At 49.3% G+C, this 21,491-nt stretch overlaps 1 protein-coding gene across 5 annotated transcripts in view; it reads left to right on the plus strand.

Annotated features, from left to right (window-relative positions):
• The window catches only part of BLNK (B cell linker), a 57,240-nt gene that overhangs the window by 12,444 nt on the left and 23,305 nt on the right, over positions 1-21,491 (plus strand). For all 5 annotated transcript variants that reach the window (XM_040992396.1, XM_040992394.1, XM_040992397.1 and 2 more), the window contains exons 2-5: positions 6,268-6,333; positions 9,106-9,155; positions 18,011-18,051; positions 20,411-20,567. In XM_040992396.1, coding sequence (XP_040848330.1) covers positions 6,268-6,333; positions 9,106-9,155; positions 18,011-18,051; positions 20,411-20,567 — 314 coding nt within the window. The remainder of the gene's footprint in view (positions 1-6,267; positions 6,334-9,105; positions 9,156-18,010; positions 18,052-20,410; positions 20,568-21,491) is intronic.

Below are 21,491 nucleotides of genomic sequence, written 5' to 3' on the forward strand. Positions count from 1 at the left end.
TTAAGATTTTTAAAAATCAACTTATTGGGGCTCAGTGTGATAGTCTTGTGGCTAAATCCTCATCTTGCATGTCCCAGGATCCCATATGGGTGCTGGTTCATCTCCTGGCTGCTCTACTTCCCATCCAGATCCCTGCTTGTGGACTGGAAAACCAGTAGCGGACGGCCCAAAGCCTTGGGACCCTGCACTCATGTGGGAGAACCAAAAGAGGTTCCTGGCTCCTGGCTTTGGATCACTCAGCTCTGGCCATTGTGGTCACTTGGGGAGTGAACAAGCAAATGGAAGATCTTTCTCTCTGTATTTCCTTCTCTCTGTATTTCTGCCTTTCCCATAAAAATAACTAGGTTTTTAAAAAATCATTTTCTTTCCATTTATTTTTTGAAAAAATTAAAAACTTATTTTAAATCAATTCATAATAAACATAATTAAGACTGGTTGTGTTTTTTCCTCAAAGATTACCTGTTTCTTTTATAAGGCAAATAGACAGAGATTTTCCATCTGCAGACTCACTCCTCAAAATGTCCACAGTAGTTGGAACTGGACCAGGCCAAAGCTGGGAACCAGGAACCCAATCCAGTCTCCCATGTGGAAAGCAGGAACCTAACTATTTGAGCTAGCACTAGAGCCTCCCAGGATTTGAGGTGGAAGAAAGCTAGATTCAGGTGCTGGTACTGAGCATCAAACTCAGGCCTTCCTACATAGGATATCCTACATCGTTCTATATCCTATTTAGGTCTTCCTACATAGGACACAGAGATCCTATGCACTAACCCAAATGCCTGCTCCCTCTTGCTCCCATGTGTTCAGAGGCAAACACTGGGGAGGTGTCTAGTCCATAAACATGATACCAGGAGATACCAGGCAAGTTGTATGAGCATTAGTGTTCTAAGATATTCACATAGGTAGTTCCTAGGATTATGTAATATCAGAGGATGAGACTGAATAACTGTCAGCCATGGTAAAAAGCGAGGCTTGATTCAGCAGGCTCTTGGAAGCTGCAGAAGGAAGTGGGATGTTGAAATCTGAGTTTTAGAATCATGAGCTGAGCTCAGCCCTGCAGAGAATACATTCCCTGGTATAAAGGACAAGATTTAGGCTTGATCTTGGCTCAAAAAGAGGGGCCAGTCCTACAGATTCTGAAAGGATGTAACTCAAGAAGTGGACCCAAGGTTAAGCTGCAGGGCTTGAAGAAGGAAGGATTTAGGTGTTCTGTCGCAAGGAGTCATTTTCACTGCAGATCCTCTTTAATCCATTTCTCAATCCTGACAAAAGAGGGATTTCCTCTGACTAGTATTGCTTTGCATTCAGTCTTTGCTGCAACAATGCTGGTGGAAAGAGGACATCAAGGCTTACCTTTCCATGGTCTTCCACGAGTGGACTAAGGTGTTCTCGTTTCCTTTCTCTTCTAAGCAGCAAGTATGAGTTTCTTACAGATGATACCATCTTCCAAGTCATACAATATTTAATAAAAATTACTGGAAAGGCATTTTATAAAGGGCAAATCTTCCCAGACTGTGCTTTGGTGATCTGGCCAACACACCTTGGACCACTTTCCCTCTACCCTCTCGACTTCGAGGATCATCAGCACCACCAATCCTAAACTTGTCCTGTCCCATGATGTTGCTGGGGCTGTTTATAGCCAACATGGCCCCTCTGAAGGTCCATCAGAGTCTCTGGGATCTTTCTGCCCCTGTTAATTCTTGGCCAGAAGACTTTCTTCGGGCCATGTGCAAGCTCCATTCCAACAACACTGCCAGTGACCTACGTGGGAAATCACTGAAGAACAAAGTGATTCTGGTTTAAGTGGCTTGGGGTGAGGCCTGGGTGTCAGGATTCAATTCAAAATGCCCCATGTGATTCTCATCTGTAGCCAGTCAAGCTTGCTTCTCTAACTTGATTGTCCTTCTAAGAGACAGCTCTGGAGGCTAGCAAGTCTCCTCTTTGGCTCTTTGGAATGAAGCCTGGCCTAGTGGGAGAAATTAGTCCTAATCCTGTCTTAGTACTTTTAAAAATAAAACTCAACCTTCTGTGTACCTCCAGTCACCAGTTTTGGGAAGTTTGTTCCAACGCAGATTGCTGGGTCCCACCTGGGATCTTTATTCCACTGGTAGGATTGGGAACTAGTAATCGGAATTTCTGCATATCCAGGCAATCCTTAGATTATACTCTAAAAGCATTGTTTTGCATGGCAACCTGGTGAGACTGTGTCTGGAGGTATGGGAGGAAACCTCAGGCTGTGGCCTGCCTCCCTGGCCTCCCAATTCCAGACTCGCAGCTCACCCAGCATTCAGCGCTGATGCTCACAGCACTTGTCTTCCCTGCTCTGCTGTTTCTTCCTGCCTCCCTGGAGCTCAGAGAGATTGATGTCCAGGACTTCCTGCCACCCATGTCCACCTGTCAGAGTCACTGCAGAGGGAGGAAAGGTGGAGAGAAAGCCCCAGGGTGTTGCCCACTTGGGAAAATATCCCAGATCTGTGAGGCAGAGAAAGCAGGCTCCAAACTGCTGAGGGTGATTGCTCTTAAATCTGTGAAAGCTGTGCCTCTTCCACCTGGGAAGCAAAGCATGAAAAGGTTTGTGTTAATAGTCAGGGCTAAGCTGGGCAAGGCTACTGTTCATGTCAGGACAGGAGGCGAACTAAGTCAGCCCAGGCCAAGGACCCACCAGTGTGTATGAGATCTGCCACTGGGAGGATATCTGATGGAGCTTCGGGAACTCCTTTGTCAGGGCTCAAGAACCAAAGCAAGGAGCAGCCCAGAGCAGACCAGGTTACAGTACCTGCCTTTATAAATGTGGTTCAGGTACGTGAATGGGCCAGGCTGGGCTAGTTCATAACACTGACTGGCAGATCTGAGAACCAGGAAGGGGTGCAGGTCAGACTGAGTCACATTAGGACCAGGACTGAGGGCTGCCTGGGCAGTAGCTCCAGCCAGTGCAAAGCTGGAACAGGGACAGACTAGGCCAGGCCAGGTTACAACATTTTCCGGTAAATACCAAGGTGAGATGGACCACACCAGACTGGGCTGTAGCACCTACCAGCACATGCCAGACCAGGGCAGGGATGGGCAGGGTGAGCCTAGTAGGGGAGTAACAAGGACTCCACTGCTGGGCCAGTGCTCAAACTGGCAAGCATGAGAGCTGGAACTGGGACAGACCAAGCTGGGGAGGGCTACCACACCTGTTGGCCTTCATGTGAACAGGGTTAGGGACAGAGCCAAACTGAGGTATTCGATTATATCCACTGGTACAGGCATGAGCCAGAATAAAGCCTTTGCCACAACATCAGCTGGTAAGTGCTGGAACTAGGGGCAAGTTCTCTTAAACTGGACTGCAGAACTACCTGGAGAGTGCAATATCCAGGGTAGGGAATGGGTCCAGTGGAGAGATAGTGGGCTCCTCTCTGATGGGCTGCAACTCCCACTGGTGACCATGAGAACCAGGACTAGGGGCAGGCCTGACTGGACAGGCGATGGCACCTGTTGGCATGAGTATGTGCTGGAGGGTGTAGTCAGTTGGGTTGAGTTAGGCTTCAGTGCCCAACTATATATACGAGATGTCACTGGGATATGGGCAGACCAGACCAGTCCACTGCACATGCTGGCAGGCACAGGAATCAGAGCTGGGGGCCAGCCCATGTGGGGATCATTGGGAGTCACTCTGACTGGGCTACAGCTCTCTCTGTGGTACATAAGGACCGAGTTGGACAGGGCTGGGCTGAGCCTTAGCACCCACTGGTTTGCTAAGGATGGAGGGCAGAACAAACTGATTAACTGCTCCAGGGAAGCTTGACAGAGATTTTCTGGGCCAATGGAGACTCTGAGGTGGACTATGACAGCCAATTGACCTTGGAAGGATTTTCACATCTGTGGAGCAGTGATAGCAGCATCTCAGAACTATGGAAACCACATGCACAGAACCCTCAGAAAATGCTCCACAATGGGGCCTCTGGGATGACATTGGGTGACAGTTCCCCATCACCCCGGTAATGTGGTGACTGGGAGGCTGGGCATGGTTTCTCCTCTTGTATCCCCATCTTCCCCATACACGGGAAGAAGAAAATATATAAATAATAGTCTCACCCACTCTCCCCTGATCTTCAATCCTGACCAACTATATAAACATCAAACATAAAATTTTAAAAAATGATCAGGGCTGGAATTAAGAGTAACTGCCTTTGCACTTCCACATTTTGCTCCAGTGCACATGTAGTTCAGGGCCCTCCCTCCCGCTGCAGTGTCATACCAGGTAGTTTCCATCCCTTAGACAATCCTATGTGTGTCTTGACACACACCGATTCGTGCTTCTCTCCTTCCTGCCAAAGCTGTGGAAGCTTCTGATCTCCTTCCTGTCTCTATAGTTTTGCCTCTTCCATAATTTTCTGTAGTTGGAATCACACAATGTTTTGAGATTGGCTTATTTCATTGAGCTTTTGTTTACCTTTGAAATCAGAAATAAAATCAAATGCTGTGTAACAGACATGACCAGCCACTAAACTTACAATTCCAAAATAGCAAAGAAAAAATGTCACTACTTGTTGCCATTGAAATTCCAGGAGCCTGTCCCTCTCTGAACAGCTTTCCCCATCCTGGCATTCTGGGTGTCCGAAACCTGGGATCCACCCTGGCTCTGGTTTGCCCTCAGATCCGTGTTGCACTTACTCTAGGCCACTTCCCCTCCTGTGGTACAGATGGCATCCTCTACAATCCTGGATTTCTTGGGCTTCTTCCACCTTTGGCCAAAGGCCCTCCCTCACTCCCCACTATGCCAACAGAGACAGATGTATGTTTGAGCATTATCTAGAGACAGGAAGTATAGCACAGAGGGTCTTTTGTATTTGCTACACCCAGTGTCCCAGGCCCTCCCGGGGTCACCACTGCTTGGCTCCCAGCTGTAGACTTTTTCTGGTGCCAGCTCTCCCCTGCACTACACAATGCTTTCTAGCAGCCTGCTTGTGCCAGGGACCCACAACCGTAAAGACAAGCTCAAGGCCCGCCTGCAACGTCCCATTCTCCTCACGTCTTGTTTTCAGATTGGCGCCTCTGCAGAAGAGTGACAGTATGGACAGCCTACCTCCCGCCCACAGGGCTGCGGCTGTGCTGGGAGCTGATACGATGGCATCCTGTGTTAGACAGCTACAGAGCAACACATGAGAAATGGCGAGGCAGCCCAGCCAGTGGCCTTGTGCTCAAAGTGGGTCCAGTTCTGTTGGCTTTGTTGTGCAGTATAAGGTGCACATTCTGCTGTGGTCCCATCATCTCCACCCTGCAATTTTGTAAACCATGACTCACAAAGAAAGCTTAGGACTATAAAAAATTACCAAACATAGACATGTGATCATGTAAATCCACACAAGGAAGCCAAGAGCCTCATAAAGAAGCAATAGTCTAATGAAGTGCAGGCCCAAATGCTGCTGGCAGACAGATCACTCAGCCTTTTTTTTTTTCCTAAAACTTAGCACTTAGGTTAAGAAAATGTTAGCTTTTCCCAAGAAGGTATGTGTTTGCTTTACTTGAGCCTAACTAAAAGGCTTATAATGCAAAGTGCCCGATTTATCAAAGTTTATCTCAAATGGTATTCCCCAGACCATAGGGTCAATAACTCCTGGGAACCTATTAAAAATGCAAATTCTCAGGGCCTGGTGCCATAGCATGACAGGCTAAGCGTCAGCCTGTGGCGTCAGCATCCCATATAGATGCTGGTTTGATTCCTGGCTGCTCCACTTCTGATTCACCTATCTGCTAATGACTTGGGAAAGCAGTGGAGGATGGCTCAAGTCCTTGGGTCCCTGCACCCATATGGAAGACCTGGAAGAAACTTCTGGCTTCAGATTGGCCCAACTCCAACGGTTGTGGCCATCTGGGGAATGAACCAGCAAATGGAAGATCGCTCTCTCTTTCTTTCTCTCCTTCTTTCTCTGTAATTCTGCCCTTCCAATAAAATAAACAAGTCTTGAGAAAACAATGCAAATTCTCTAACCCCATTCCAGACCTAGTCAATCAGATGTGTGGGAAGTGGGACCCACACAACTGTGGCCCAGTAGCCCCCCAGCTTCTCACATTTAACTCCCAGAACCACCTGGTGGGCCACTTGTCTACAGCTGTGGTCATTTGGGGAGTGAACCAGCAGATGAAAGATTCTCTCTTTTTCCTTGCCTTACAGACTAATAAGATTTTTTTTTTTAAAAATCAACCTAGTGCTTCCTTAGCATCATATATACTAAAAAATCAGCCTGGTTATTAATAGTTTATGTTTATTTTTGTTTCTTGTAGGCAGCTTCAAAAGATGGTCCATGACATCAAGAACAATGAAGGTGGAATAATGAACAAAATTAAGAAGTAAGTGAGGCTACATTTAAGGACATACTTCTACACAGTAAGCAGCCGGTGCTGAGTGGAAGAAGCTAGCATTCTCTGTGACACGGGGAGGGAGTGCTGTGACACAGCAGGGAGCGCTGTCTCACGAGTGGCCGGAGTCCATGGTGGGCAGGCCCGCATGCTGGCGCCATGGAAAGCGAGTGTGGTGGTGTCCAGGGAGTTTTGTTGTTTCTTCTCACTGCGGGAAAGGTGAGCTATGTGCAGTCAAGGTGTCTTATTACAAAACATAGCCTAGCTTCTTCAGGGCACCGTGTCTGTTTTCCCTTTTTGAATTTCTACTTTTTCCAATTCTTGCCTTAAAATTGTGTTTTAAGTTGCCACTCAGAGAAAGAAAGATAGAACCCTAAATCTCACTGTGCACCCTCAATTCTGTATCCCACAGCCCATCACACAGCAGCCACAGCATTCAGTGTTTTAGGATAGCTTCTCATTATAGCATTCTGTCACTGGTCCAAAGAATTTGACAAACCACCTTTATTCTGAGCCTGGAAAACACAGCCCCCAGACTCACCCAGGATGAGGTGGAGCCCTTGGTTCACAGTGACGTGTGATGATGCTCTCCTAAGCAAAGACAGCAGTGCCTTTAGAAGGAGGACACACAGTCCAGCACGCTGATTCCTCAAAGAGGGACTTCAACAGAGTTTTCATTGGTCCATGGCTGCATAAGGAAGGAATGGCCCTCAAAAATTAGGGATTAGTCCCAAGTTGCACATGGAAGACCTACTCCACCAAGTTTCCCAGGTATTCTTTCCTTGGAGCTACCTCACTCTCAATGCTGAAGTGTTAGGGACTGGTTACATCTAGCCCCTACTGTTTTATTCCTGCCCTGTGTTCAGTGGCTAACCATCCTTGAGTTCCATCATTTATTCTGGGATGATAATCACACACATGAAATGTTAAACTTTCTTTTCTTTTATGAAATAATGATAAAGGCAAATATTAGATGGCTTGTGTTTTTCGAAGTGTCACTGTTCTACAAACCAACCAGGGTATTAGACCACTTTGAGTTTTGTTATTCTTCCAAACAATATCTTGCAAAGTAAAAAATCTCACTCTCTGTAGACTTTAATATTAATCTAATGATAGCATCATCCCAGCCCACTTGGCTGACTTGTGATAAGAACTGAATTAACAGATAGGAGAACGTTTGGGGCTGGAAGACAGAATTTCCATGCAAATACTCTTTTTCTTGCAATAATAACACTTCTGGTTTGGAAAGTTTGCAAAGTTCATTTGTGTGCATGTATATTTAATAGAACATGAATTTCTCTGCTTTTTTTTTAAGAAATGAGTTATATGAATAATAATTACCCTATATATCACTACTACAAAAGAATATGATATTCTTATAAATAAAGGCTACTGGATATAAATTGTATTTAAATTTTAAATTTCATTAATGAATTTTTAAGACTTATTTATTTGAAAGAGTTAGAGAATGGGAGGGATAGATCTTCCATCCTCTGGGTCACTCCCTAGATGGCCACAATGGCTATGGCTTGATATGATGGGAGCAAGGAGCTGGAAGTTTCTTACCCACATAGGTAACAGGGGCCCAAGCACTTTAGCCATCTTCTACTGCCTTTCCTTGTTCATCAGCAAGGGGCTGAATTTGAAGTGAAGCAGCTGGAACAGAAGATGGTGCCCATACAGGATGCTGGCATTGCACATAAACGCTTTACTTGCTATACCAAAATGATGGCCCTGAAAATTGATTCTTAAATAAAATAGGTAGTTTTTTTAAGATTTATTTTTATTATTTTTTCATTGGAAAGGCAGATATACAGAGAGGAGAGACAGAGAGGAAGATCTTTCATCCGATGATTCACTCCCCAAGTGAGCGCAACGGGCCGATACTATGCCGATCCAAAGCCAGGAGCCTCTTCTGGGTCTCCCACGCAGGTGCAGGGTCCCAAAGCTTTGGGCCGCCCTTGACTGCTTTCCCGGGCCACAGGCAGGGAGCTGGAAGGGAAGCAGGGCTGCCGGGATAGAACCGGCACCCACATGGGATCCTGGGCGTGCAAGGCGAGGACCTTAACCACCACGCCAACGCGCCGGGCCCAATAGGTAGTTATTATTAAAAATAATTTGCTACAATAATATAATTTGCTGTAAGCTTTACTCACCCAGTTAATGGAAATAGGGGTGCTGTCAGAACTTATAAAAAGATCAAAACTGGGATTTTTTTTTAAATGTAATTTTTAATTTCCATCTTTAATAAATCCAGAATTGTGACCACCCAGCACATTTTCTAGATGCATAGAGATACTGAAGTAGTTTTGAGAGCACTGTAAACAGCTCAATTTCTAACTAAGCTAAATATCACGATCTTGAGACACTGCTCACATGTTTGGCATTTTAAAGATGGTACAAAAATAACTCGAGCCCATCTTACAGCTACGGTGCTTATGGTGCCTAAGTTTCACACTGCTGATTAAAACATCTGCAAACCACTGAAATGTAGCTTGTCATACCTTTCTAACCCCTCAGCACTGTCTACCTTGAACCTTTGAACGTAGCACCCACTACAATTCCAACCTCTTGATCCCTCAATTACCCAATATAGCCACATGGTGTGCTGGAGACCTGGGAGTGATGGGAAACATGACATGTGGCAGCCTGAAGCAGGTCATTGTTAGTTGTCTGTCTGTTATCCCTGTATCAGCTTATAGGATTGTCCTTGAAGACAGCTGTCCCCCCACTCACCCTGGATCTGATGGTTCTCGTCCACAGGCTGAAAGTCAGAGCGCCTCCCAGTGTTCCTCGAAGGGACTACGCTTCAGGTAAGAGCATTTGTAGGATACCTGACTATTTTCATATTTACAGTCATGTCCTCACTGTGAAAGAGAAATAAGTTCCACTTATCTGGAGACAAAAGGTACCTATCCTAACTTCAGGGAATGACCCAGTCTACCAGGCATTTGATGATTGTACAGCCATTCAGACATCAGTGTACTCATCTATTTATCAAATATTGAAAAAACATCTTTCATGTACCAGGCAATAAAAGCTATAAAGTAAAAGTACAGTGCTAAACAAGTAAAGTCTAGAAGGCTGAAGTCTAAAGTGGAATATAGATAAGCAATTACAATTCAATGTGACAGAGAAAAGCACAAAGTTCTTGGTAAGTGTGTAGGGCCTTATCTAATCTGGGGAGTTGGAGAAAGGAGAGCTTCCACCATAAAAGCTATTGGAACAGAAGAGCCTAAAGAAGGAAATTCTTTTTTTTTTTTTTGAGGGGTTTTTTTTTTAGATTTATTTATTTTTATTGAAATAGCAGATTAGGTTTATGGAGAGAAGGAGAAACAGAGAATGATCTTCCAGCCACTGGTTCACTCTCAAAGTGGCTGCAACAGCCAGAGCTGAGCTGATCCTAAGCCAAGAGCTAGGAACATTTAGGTCTCCCATGTGGGTGCAGGGTCCCAAGGCTTTGGGCTGTCCTCGACTGCTTTCCCAGGGCACAAGTAGGGAGCTGGATGGGATGTAGAGCAGCCAGGACACAAAGCAGCGCCCATATGGGAACCTGGAACTTGCAGAGGGAAGATTAACTAATTGAGCCATCACACTGGGCCTGAGAAGGAAATTCTTGATGGTGAGGAATGAATCATCCTCTCCAAGTTTCATCCACAGCCTTATTCCAACTAGGATCAATTTTGAGAGGGAGAGGGATTGGTGAGATTGGTAGTGTTTGGAGGCAGTGATAACAAAGTAAAACATCTGACACACTTTCCTAGAGCAGACATAGGAGGATAGGTCTACAGTCTCCTACAGCAGCACTGAGTATGATAGACAGATGTGTAGGCCCTTGGTGAAAACCACGGGGCTGCAGACAACAGTGCTTCATGGGCTGCAGGGGACAGATAAAATCAGGTCACAGCCTTCAGGGATGGTCACTGATGTTCCAGGCATGGCTCAAGGTTGCAGTGAAATGGCCACATCCTCCTGGACTCACACTGGGAACAGAAGTCTGCTCCCCTGTCTGCTGGACCACCATTTTCTGTAGTCCACCAGGCCTCACCCAGCAACCTTGTTGCTGGCTTGTTGCTCATTAGGGGATTCCTGGGCAATTTAGAATGAAAAAAAAAAAAAAAAGGAACTCTGCTCAGCTACGTAAAAACAGATGTAATGTTCCCTTCATGTTTAAGAAGGAAAGAGAGGGAAGGAGAGAAGGAAGAAGAGGGGAGGGAGAAAAAGAGGAAGGAAGGGAGAAAGAGATGGAGGAAGGGAGTTAGCTGACTAACCTGTTAAGCAGATAAACACATTTGATGGGAAAAGTATGGCATCATGGCATCTTGGATAGAAAATTATTCCATGCCCAGCACAGTAGCCTAGTGGCTAAAGTCCTCACCTTGCATGTGCCAGGATCCCAAATAGGCAGTGATTCATATCCCAGCTGCTCTACTTCCCTTCCAGCTCCCTGCTTGTGGCTGGGAAAACCTGCACCTGGGAAGACTCCTGGTTCCTGGCTTTGGATTGGCTCAGCTCTGGCCATTGTGGCCACTTGGGGAGTGAACCAGAGATAGAAGTTCTTTGTCTCTCCTTCTCTCTATAAATCTGACTTTGCGATAAAAATAAATAAATCTAGGAAGGAAGGAAGCAAGGAAGCAAGGAAAGAAAAAAAAGAAAGAAAAAGAAAGAAAGAAAGAAAGAAAGAAAGAAAGAAAGAAAGAAAGAAAGAAAGAAAGAAAGAAAGAAAGAAAGAAAAAGAAAGAAAAACGAAGGAAGGAAGGAGGGAAGGAAGGAAGGAAGGAGGGAAGGAAGGAAGGAAGGAAGGAAAGAGTAATTGGAAAAGAAAAGAAGGCTCCCCAGAGGCTAGCACTGTGGTGCAGTAGGTTAAGCTGCCACTTGGGACACTGGCATCCTATACTGAAGTGTAGGTTTGAGCTCCAGATGCTCTGCCTCCTCCCCAGCTTCCTGTTAGTGCCGAAGCAGTGCCCAGGGGAGGATGGCCCAGTGCTTGGAGTCCCTGTCACCCACAAGGAGATCTGGGTAGACTCCAGGTTTCTGACATGAGTTTGCCCTGCTCTGGATGTTACAGCCATATGGAGAGTAAACCAGCAAATGAAAGATCTCCATCTCTTTCTGTTACTCTGCCATCCAAATAAATAGATACAACTTAAAAAATAAATAAAAAGATCTCCTGAAGCCATATAGTCCAGACTCCCATCTAGGGCATAAACTCTACCGCCCACCATGTGCCCCAGAAAAGAGGATCAGTTCCTGCTAGAGACACCTTCTGGGGTAGCCCCCCAAGTTGGCCTGGCCCAGCAATGGTGAGCAGCCCCAGATGGATATAGATGCCATCCATTTCCTTGTGGTTTCCTGGGTTTATCCTGTCAATACACCAAGTTTTTAAATTACAGGGAAGTAGTGTCAGAGCAGCCGTTTGAACGGCTCTCCATCCAGAATAAACATGTGCAGGTGCTTCAACTCTCCCACAGAGTCTGATTCATCACAAACATTACAAGAGCGTGTCCATGTGCAGTTCACTGTGCTGGATACAGAGTGGGGAGCACCATGTAGTCACCGGCCTGCAAGTGTCTCGTAACGGGTGAAGAGCCAAGCAGGAAAGGAGACCACAAGCGAGCGCGTGAGATCCACGAAGCATGGTCCTTGCTGTGCAGGGCAAGGGCAGGTGCAGTGCCAGGGAGTCAGTGGCATAGGGAACAGCTGGGGTGGTCAGGGGAGGTCCCTGAGGAGGGGACACTTCATTGCAGTCCCAGGAGATGACTGTGTAGGATGTGACTTCCCAGAGAACCCAAGCACGTTGGGGAAGCTGCTTAGGAATGTCCATGACCCCATGTGTTGGACTCCAGGACAGGCCTCTCTCCTGGTGGCCCCTCTTCCTCCTCCCCTGCCTTCTGCTTGTCCATCCCCTCCCCCAGCATTCCCCTCCCCCTGGAATTTCTATTTGGCTGAAAGGCAGGGAGCAGCCTTGTTTCTTGTGCTTTGGCCTGACCCACACATCCAGGGATCCTCTCTGGCTCCTCCTCTTTCTCATCCTCTCTCAAAAGAAAGAAAGAAAGAAAGAAAGAAAGAAAGAAAGAAAGAAAGAAAGAAAGAAAGAAAGAAAGAAAGAAAGAAAGAAAGAAAGAAAGAAAGAAAGAAATTGATCTCGGAATCCCGTGGATTGTGTCTCTTGAGTGTCTTTCCAACACGTCTTCCTTCTGTAGCTCCAGGGCTGCAGCCAGGACCCTCATCGTTGCTCGTCAGTTGTAAATCCTAATTCCACGTGGTAAATCCTTGCCAGAAGTTAATCCTGATCCCACGTGACCCTCTCAACCTCACCAACTAATTGTTGTGAAATAGAATTATCTTCCTGTCACACTTTGCTTGAAGTCTTCTCACAGCTGCGTATCACTGATGAGGCATTGCAAACCCCTGAGTCTACATTCAGGGTCCTTCCATGTGTGGCCACTAACCAGCTGTGTAACCTTGGACACTGTACCTTCTTCATTCATCAAGCACACCCATCAAGCCCTCTGGGTGCTAGCTGGTACCCAGCACAGCCCAGAGCCCTGGGATGAAGTGGGTCTCTCTGAGCCTTCCCTGGCTTGGGGAATCTGCATGTGTCCATCTCCTTGAGGCTCAGCAGCACTGGCTTCCCCCGCTAAGACCCCTGTTCTCCCCTGAAACCCCCTTCAAGTCTCAGAATTGCTGGACTTTTTATTTCGTCTTTGTACTTCACCTCTCTTGGAATGCAGAAATGCCACCCAAGGGGAGGGTGAAAGACAGTCCAGGCCTCTGCTGCCCTGAGTATAGGGCCCAGCCTGGCAGCGCCAGCGCTTCTGGGGAGTGTGTAGGGTTTGGCCTGACAGTATCAGCTTCTGTGGGGAGCATGTAGAGCCCCGCTTGGCAGTACCAGGGTCTCCAGGGAGCGGGTGAGGCCTGCAGGATTTTAGCCCTATCTTGGAACCCCTAGATGACAATTTGCACTGTAGCAAAGGCTCCCAGGGAGGGACCAGGAGGTGTTGAATGTGTAGTAACCCGGAGAATTCTTGGTGTCAGGTACTCTCTCTGCACTGTTTCTCCTGAATTGAAGGGCTCGTAAACCTCCGCTTCCCCCTCCATCCTGCTTCCCAACAAATCCACTGAAATTCCATGATGGCCTTGCCTGTCCTGCCCGCCATGCCATCACCCTCCCAATTTCCGGAAAGGCACCTTTGGGCACCACCACCATGGGCACCACCTGCACTCAGTGCCCCCCACCCCAGGCTGCTTCCTCCACCCCCTCCTAGCACTCCTCTGCCCCAGCCACCTTCCCCAGCTGCTTCCCCTGAGCCCTGTGGTCCCCAAGCAGCTGCATGCCCCGGGCCTCAGGGTTCAGCTCCAACAGCAACTCTTGACCCCAGACGACCTCAAGGGCCTCAGTGGCATTTAATCCTGCTATGAGTGCCATGCCACACAGATGTTATTGTCCCTGTTTGACAAATGATGAAAACACATCCCAGACACATTGAGGAGGGGGCAGACAGTGGGAGTGAGGGGTGGGGAGGTCACCTCAGGGTTACATGCCTCCTGTCCCCTTGCTTATATTCCTGGGGCACTTTCTATGATCTGGAAGGTTCCACAGCCTGGGATGCTTGCTCCAGAAGCTGCTTTCAGTCCCTGAGCCAGCAGTTCAAGTCTGATGTTTGACCTGGAAGAGGGTGGGGAACGAATCTGCATGGCTGTCACAGAAGCTCCTGGTCCCCTCCCCCATAAACCTCTCAAGGATCAGACTCAGCAGAGCCTCTCTTGCACCCTTGGGCCCAACAGCCTACCCTGGAAGACCCCCTGAGAGCTCAGCTTCCACATTTTGTCCTCTGGCCCCTGAGGTCATACAGGAAGAAGGGCAAAGCAATTCTGATTTTTTGTTGCTATTTTAAAGATGTATGTATTTATTTGAAAGAGAGGCAGAGTATTTTAAAGCTTTAGAGGTGCTAGAAGATGACCCAATTCAAACTTCTCACTTTAGAGATACCCAGAGACCAGAGGGGCCAATTGATCCCCTGGGGTCACACAGCAAGGTGTGAGGAGCCTGACCCCTTCACTGTGCACCCAGGCCTCAGTTGGTAAACCCAGCAAGGGGTGCATAGGCAGAGGTCTCCGAGAGACTTACATCCTGGGCTCCTAGCCTCGTCCCCAGCACCCTGCCTCCCAGCTGCACCCCTTTCTTCCCCATGGGACTGGCCACCCGCTGCCTCCCCCACAGCTGCTGCGGTTCTGCTTTCTGTTCCTTCCTTGCCTCGGCCCCACACCACCACAGCTGGCTCACCTTCCTGCTTTCCTCCCCTCTGGGTCCCGTGGTGGTCTGTCCGCCTGTTCTCTGTGAGCCGCCACTAGCTCTGTGCGGGAAGAAACTGGTAGGGCCCAGGGTCCGAGAGCAGGATCAGGACCACCAATGAGGCTGTGTGTCAGAGGCCGCAACATGGAGCTGTGCCCCAGCCCTACATTCATCCTGACCCTCCCAAGCCTTCCTGCTTGTCCCTGGCTGGAGCTCCCAAGTCAGCAGCACTTGTAGTTGCTTTGATCCCCAGAGGACAATCCCATGACCTCTCAGCGTGGCGCGGTGGTTCTGGGCGCACCTGTCTCCTGCCTGTTAGTTACACACTGCTTATGGGACTTGCACACAGGCCCTCTCTGAGCACCGAGGAGGCCGCCCTCTATGAGTCCTCTTCACTCTTCCAGGCCACAGCTAACCAGCACAGCTGCCAGCAACCTTTCCCTCAGAGCATGCTTCCTCCGAACTTCCCCAGCACCTGGCAATGACCCCACGAGTGGGTGCCTGCCTGTCCCAGGTGCTGTTAGAGGCCCTGACTGGCCCTCCGTGTGGTGGTGGCCACCGTCCTTCTGCCTCTAGGTCTTTTACTTCCTGCACACGGTCTGGTTTCAAAGAGGTGGGACTTTGGAGTCAGGAGTCCTGGAGGCCTGGGGCAAACTGCTGGCTTTGTCTTCCAAATGTTGTGTAAACTTAGGATGGCTTTGTTCCCGGCCCTGCTGAGTGTGGGTGAGGCAGAACAGCCAACACTCCCTGGGCCCTTGCTGTCCTCCTAAGTACTTCTCTTAGGTTCTCTCAAACTCTGAGATAGACCCTAGTTAAAACATCCTGAGGAACAGAGGGCAGACGCGGGCAGGGCAGGACCAGCATTCTGAAGCGCAGCCCCCAGGGTGTGCCGGCTTGGAGCAGATCCCGAGATGGGGGCCGTGGCCCTCCTCACGGAAGGGGAGCTGTCTCCCAGCCCTGGTGCTGTGCCCACAAGCCAGGGAGAACTGCTCAAAGCTCAAGCCAACTGAAGGCAGTGGCTGCCCCCACTGCAGGGTGTGGGATTACAACACGGAAAATGGAGTGTGGTTCTCAAGCAAGGCAAACGACAAGTAGAAAGGAGGCCTGACGGAAGCCCGCCCAAAATTAAAGCACCTGGGACAATCTTAACTTGAACACCCCCTCCTAAGGATGATATGGCTCAGCCATCCACATGTGTGCCTAGTAGGTCACATGAATCTCAGACAAAAAATAGGAGACAGGCACACTTCTTTGCCTTGATTCACAAGTGAGGGAAATGAACTGGAAACGATAATATTGGCCCAACATCAAGTGGCTAGTAAAGATCAAAGGTGGGATTTGCACCCCTAGCTCCTGGTTCTAAAGCCACCAGCTGTACCCTTTGGAAAACTCCCCAAGAGACTGGAAAACAGCCAGTCCTTTGGACTGTCACCCTTTCTAGCCCAGACTGTCACCCCTTCCAACCTGCAACTCTGTGGCTTTGTGAGTCTGACACTTGGGAGGGACCCTCAGGCCAGAGGATGAGTGCTGCTGCGGGTGGGGGACTCTGTCATGCAGCCTCAGCCAGGACCCACCTCTGCCTGACCTCCTGTGCCAGGCTGCCTGCATTGCATGTTCTCCTTGGCCTGGTTCCACCCGACTGCCCAGGCAAGGGCCTCGTGAAAGTTCAGTGGCAGCAGGGCAGCCCAGCCTCCGGCCCAGGCCCACACATAGCAGATTTTGCAACCTCTCTCAGGCCGTTTCCTTTCCTGTAAAACAGAGGTCAGTGTTTCCTTTCCTGTAAAACAGAGGTCAGTCCTGTAAAACACCCTGGTCAGTGTTCTGTTGTAAGGATATATAAATGACATTTACAACGTGGTCTGGCACCCAGCACACAGGTTGTAGCCAGCAAGCAGAATTACTTATTGTCTAGACTTTCACTCGTGGAACCCATTTATTAGCTCATACTTTTGCTAATGCATGGATTACAAATGCAAGGATGAAGGGGAATGGGCTGGGGACTGCCTGATTCCTGAAAGTCGATGACACAGGAAGCAAGTCCTGTCACATCACTGTGAGTGGGCATGGCGGAGTGCAACAGGGCAGTAATGGAAGAGTCAGCAGGAGCATGGGGAGGCATCTGCAGGTGTGGATAAGGAGCCCCAGTTCAGCTTTTGGGAGCCACTTATGCCTGTTGAGGAAGGGGACCGTGTGATGCAATGCCTTATCATAAGGGAATGGCTAGAAACGGTGGAACGGAGGACTGCAGAGGAAAGAGGCAGAGACGGGGCAGTTGGTGAGGTGGCTCCTGCAGCTAGCTTCCAAGTGAGGGCTAGGGGGAGAGGCGAGGATCCGTAGGCACCAGTTAGTGGGACCAGGGAGTGTTTAGTGAGAACTTCAAAGGTTTCTGTTTGAGTGGCTGAGATGGGCAGGCCTCGCTTGCCCTGGGATGGTCCTAGAAGCTCATTCCCTGCCATGTCAGGGAACTGCCCGGGGAAGGAGTTTTCCTCACCCCATTCCTTTCTTGACAAACCCCCATGAGCACACCATGCTGCAGTTCCCTGTGTCAGTGAACCCAAGGACAACACATTTCTCAGCTGGTATCAAAGTTTGACCCACACTAGGCTTGCAGTATGCAGCTCCTCCTTAGCGGGTCCTGTTCCCCCAGGACTCAGGGTTGCTGCTACCGCTGTCTAAATGTGGCCACCCTGACCCTAAGCCCTGCTTTCTTCCCCCATGTCCTTCCTTGGGCTCTGTGCAGAACAGGAGTCTGCAATCCACTGTGGCAAGACAGAAATGGTGCTGAGAGATGCTGCTGGGGTCCCAGGGAGTCCAGGAGCCATCCACTGGGTGCAGCAGGACAGGCAGGGAGCTGTTGCAGCTGCTGTGCCTGATGGGGCTGTAGTCACTGATTTCCTGCCCAGCAGAGTGCATCCCATTGACTCCTAAGGTCAGGGGACAGGATAAAGAATAAAAGCTTCCACTCTGTAAATGCTTGCAAGGACAAGGAGCAACCATTCCTTCGGGCACTCATGATGAGCCAGCACTGAGTTGTTTCATTCTCCTGGCTCCTCAACCACATAGGACCACACCCTGTCACATCCACTTCCTGGATCCCTGGCAGAGGCCTGGACAGGGGCCTGCCCCGAGCTCAGACAGGGGTCAAGTGCACCACTGCTCACCTCACTGGGCCTTCTCTTTATGCTTTGAAAATTAAATAGGAAGCAAAAAGAGATAAAAGGGAGTGGATAAACAACTCTAAAAATTGTTCAAGGCCAAGGTAGCTGTATCAGGAGGCCCAGAGGAAGAAAAAGCAGGTGCAAGAGTTTGGACAAGCAGAGCCAGTCAGTGCCATTCACGCCTGTTCCTTCTATTCCCCACCCCCTGTTTCAGAGAGCCCTGCTGACGAAGAGGAGCAGTGGTCAGACGACTTTGTGAGTGTTGGCTCCAGTAACCGGGTGGGTAGAGGGTTGGGAGGGTCGAAGGGAGACTTCTGAAGAAGCTTGGGTCTGAAGTACAGGCTGATGTCAGCTGCATGTCCCCAGAAAGCCAGAGACCAAAAGGCCCCCAATCACAATGGCCGGCTCGGCCAGCAATCGGAGCCGGGCCAAGAGCATCACACGCCACACCATACTTGCTCCCCTGAGGGACACTGTCATTAGTTGCTTTGGTCCTAGGACCTAGAAAGATATGAAGATATGGAAGCATTTCCCCATCTGTTGATTAATGCTTCTGCCCTCCCCTTGCCCATGACCCATCCCAGCCCTAACTAACCAGCTGGCACATCAGTTCAGAAACCAGGCATGGGAAGGCAGCTACCTGCGGGTCCAAAAGTCAAGCCCAGGCCTTCAGCTCTCAGAGGTGTTAGAATATTGGCATAGATCTGGGGGCCCACAAGGAGCAAGGGGGACCAGGACACAATGCCCCTGGAGGCAGAGAGTCCCAGAAAGAACTGCCAGCCTCCCCAAAGTAGCTCTGCAACCCATAGGTGCTCTGCAGCCACTTCTGTCTTAGACAAGAAATCTAAAAACTTCTCTTCACCATAACTATTCCCCTTGTGGATCAAATTCATCCAGATGTTAGGTTGTTTCCATATGTGAGTTTCAGATCTGGAAAGAATCCAACAATACCCCAGACATACCCATTTCACAGATCAGGAAACTAAGGACAAATACAAATAATATATCCACCATCATTTGGTGACTTAATTGGCCAGTGACATAAGAACCTAAGACTCAGTTGCCAGCTGTGTATACCAGCTGGGGGAGTATATGGTGTCCTAGGAGATAGCAGTTCTCTTTTTTTCAACACTAGAAAAGAAAAAGACAAATGAGTGTACAAGGTCACCTCTTTGCTGGTTCCCTGGGTGCTGCAACTGCGCCTCCTGCTGGTGTCTCACACCAAACGCACCAGGCCACTCTGCAGCAAAGGGAATGAGCTGGTTGGTCTACATCTGGAGAAAGAAGACAATAGAGCTGCTAGCTAGATTTAAAAGAGCACAACGGGTGGGCACTGATAAAACTCACATTAAGAGCTCAGAGACCAGGGAACGAGCTATCCCACGTGGCCAGCTCTAAAAAAACCGAGTGAAGCCACTCCATATTACTCCCTTCACATGCATCCACTGTTTGCAGGATGAAATCCAGCTGTGTTGCACAGACTTCTGGAATCGCCTCATGGAATCTGTTATTAAATCGCAAACAAAAAACCGGCCAAAGAACAAGTGTCTTGTCCAACCCCTGCAAAGTCACATGAGCCACACAGCGTGGCAGACGGCATCCACGGTCATTCAAACAGTTGCACACAAGCCCGTCTGGAAAACACACATGCTGACCCCGTCACTTTGCCTGCCTCTGAGCGGAGGAAGCCAGAGCCTGGGAAGCTTAGCTTAGCTCGGTGCCCCTTAGCTGCTGGCACTTCTGATGATGCCAATGTACCTTCCTTCACATGGACCAAACTAAAATTCATATTCAAAACCAACACAAAAGAGAATGGACTCTAGGTCCACAAAGCCAGCTTTGCTTTTAACAAGAAGAAACACACCCAATCTCATGTCCTCCAAGGTGTCTACAGGCCACACGGGCCATCTGCCTGATCTCCCTCACCCCTCTGGTCAGCAGGTAGATCTGGCAGGCCCAGCTGGCTGAGCAGTGTCGCCTTCCTGTCTCACTGCCCCATGTGTGTTCCTCCTGAGGCTGTACACTCGGTGGCAGAGGACAACCTTCCCTCCTGGGCAAGGATATACGAATAGCTGCTCCTCGCTGCCCTTCCCCTGGTGCAAACTTCCAAAGTGAGGCACTGCACGTGGTAGTCAGCTTTCTTAATACTAACACTGAACTAGTACTGCTACTAATAATGACGAGTCTGCATGTCTCTGGGCAGCTCTCCCCTCCCCGGCATGCCCACTTTCCCTCAACAATCAGTGAAGGGAATCCACTGGTGGTTGGGCCTTCCTAGAGCTTCTCTCTTTCCAAATGGATTCCCACACCTTCTACTGCTCTGTGGATGGGCAGGGCTTCACCCTCCTTGGCTTTCAACAGCTCACACACTTCCCAGGGTAGTGTATGGTGGTTCAGACCTTTAGCTATGCAGGCAGAGGGGCTGGCTCAGCTACCTGACAATGCAAGGTGCTCCTGGCCCAGCCAGCCGCCTGACAGTACAAGATGCCCCTGGCCCAGAACTGCCTGACAGTACGAGGTGCCCCTGGCCTAGCTTTGGCTTCCCCACCAGCGGTCTGGGGACCGCTGGAGGCAGCACTTATCCTGCGACTGAGTGTGGGGTGTGCATTTGCAGGACAGCGACTATGAGAACCCGGACGAGCACTCGGACTCAGAGATGTACGTGATGCCCGCTGAGGAGAATGGAGACGACAGCTATGAGCCACCGCCGGCTGAGCAGGACACCAGGACCGTTCACCCAGCCCTGCCCTTCACCAGGGGCGAGTACGTAGGTGAGGCCACCCACAGACCCTGGGCATTTGGCCTTTCCTGCTGGTTGGACAGGGTAGGCTGCAAGCACAGGTGGTGGGCACTCCCCACCTGCCAGCAGGTCATCTGGGGCCCAACTCACAGCTGAGTGTGCCAAAGCTACAATGCTTTTCCTCTCACTACTCCTAAAACTAGGATTGTTGGAAATAGGCAAAGACAAATGGAAGGAGTGCAGCTGGGGATTGCTCCCCACCTCTCCTGCCTGTGTCGTCCCATGAAAAATCCACCCAGCCATGAGTCCTCACTTCTCTAAGGCCTCCTGCATACAAGGTTCTGGAATTTTCTTTAAGAAGTCCTTACAGAATTGCCGTGACCTTCAAGGATGCCAGGGTCAACTTAACATCCTTTCTATCTTGTGCTACCTGCCCCAGTTGGAGTCCAGATTGGGTTTTTACCTGCAGCTGAAGGATACAAGTGAGGGACTCTGAGCCTAACATTAACCTCATTCATTGAATGGACACAGGTTGGGTATGGACTCTAGGGCTACATGTGCCCTTTCATGTCCATCCAAAAGAAGCCTGTGTGCCAGCTTGGCAGGTGTCAAGGGCCCTCAAGGAGGAGAAGCATGGGCCTGTGGGTGTCCGTGATGCTGGTGTCTGCACGGAGCATTCCTCCCAGGGAAGACCTCACTGCCACTCACTGCCTCCTTGCAGGACGCTGGGTGTTGCTGGTCGCTTCTACCTCCTGTGCACCTGAACTGCGCTAATGCTAAGTATTCAGCAGTGAGCTGGGACTCTCCCTAGCTTCCACCTGAGTGCATTACAGTCGCAGCCTCCAGGCAGTCTTGTGAAAGAAGGATTCATCCCCACTTGACTAAGGAGGAAAGAGTCACTCTGAGGCACAGACTGCACCAATGTCCTAAGCACGTGGTGCAACTGCGTTGGGAG

This window comes from Ochotona curzoniae, unplaced genomic scaffold (genome assembly GCF_017591425.1).
Source record: "Ochotona curzoniae isolate NIBS_2020 unplaced genomic scaffold, NIBS_Ocur_1.0 contig_66, whole genome shotgun sequence".
In the NCBI taxonomy this organism is placed as follows: domain Eukaryota; kingdom Metazoa; phylum Chordata; class Mammalia; order Lagomorpha; family Ochotonidae; genus Ochotona; species Ochotona curzoniae.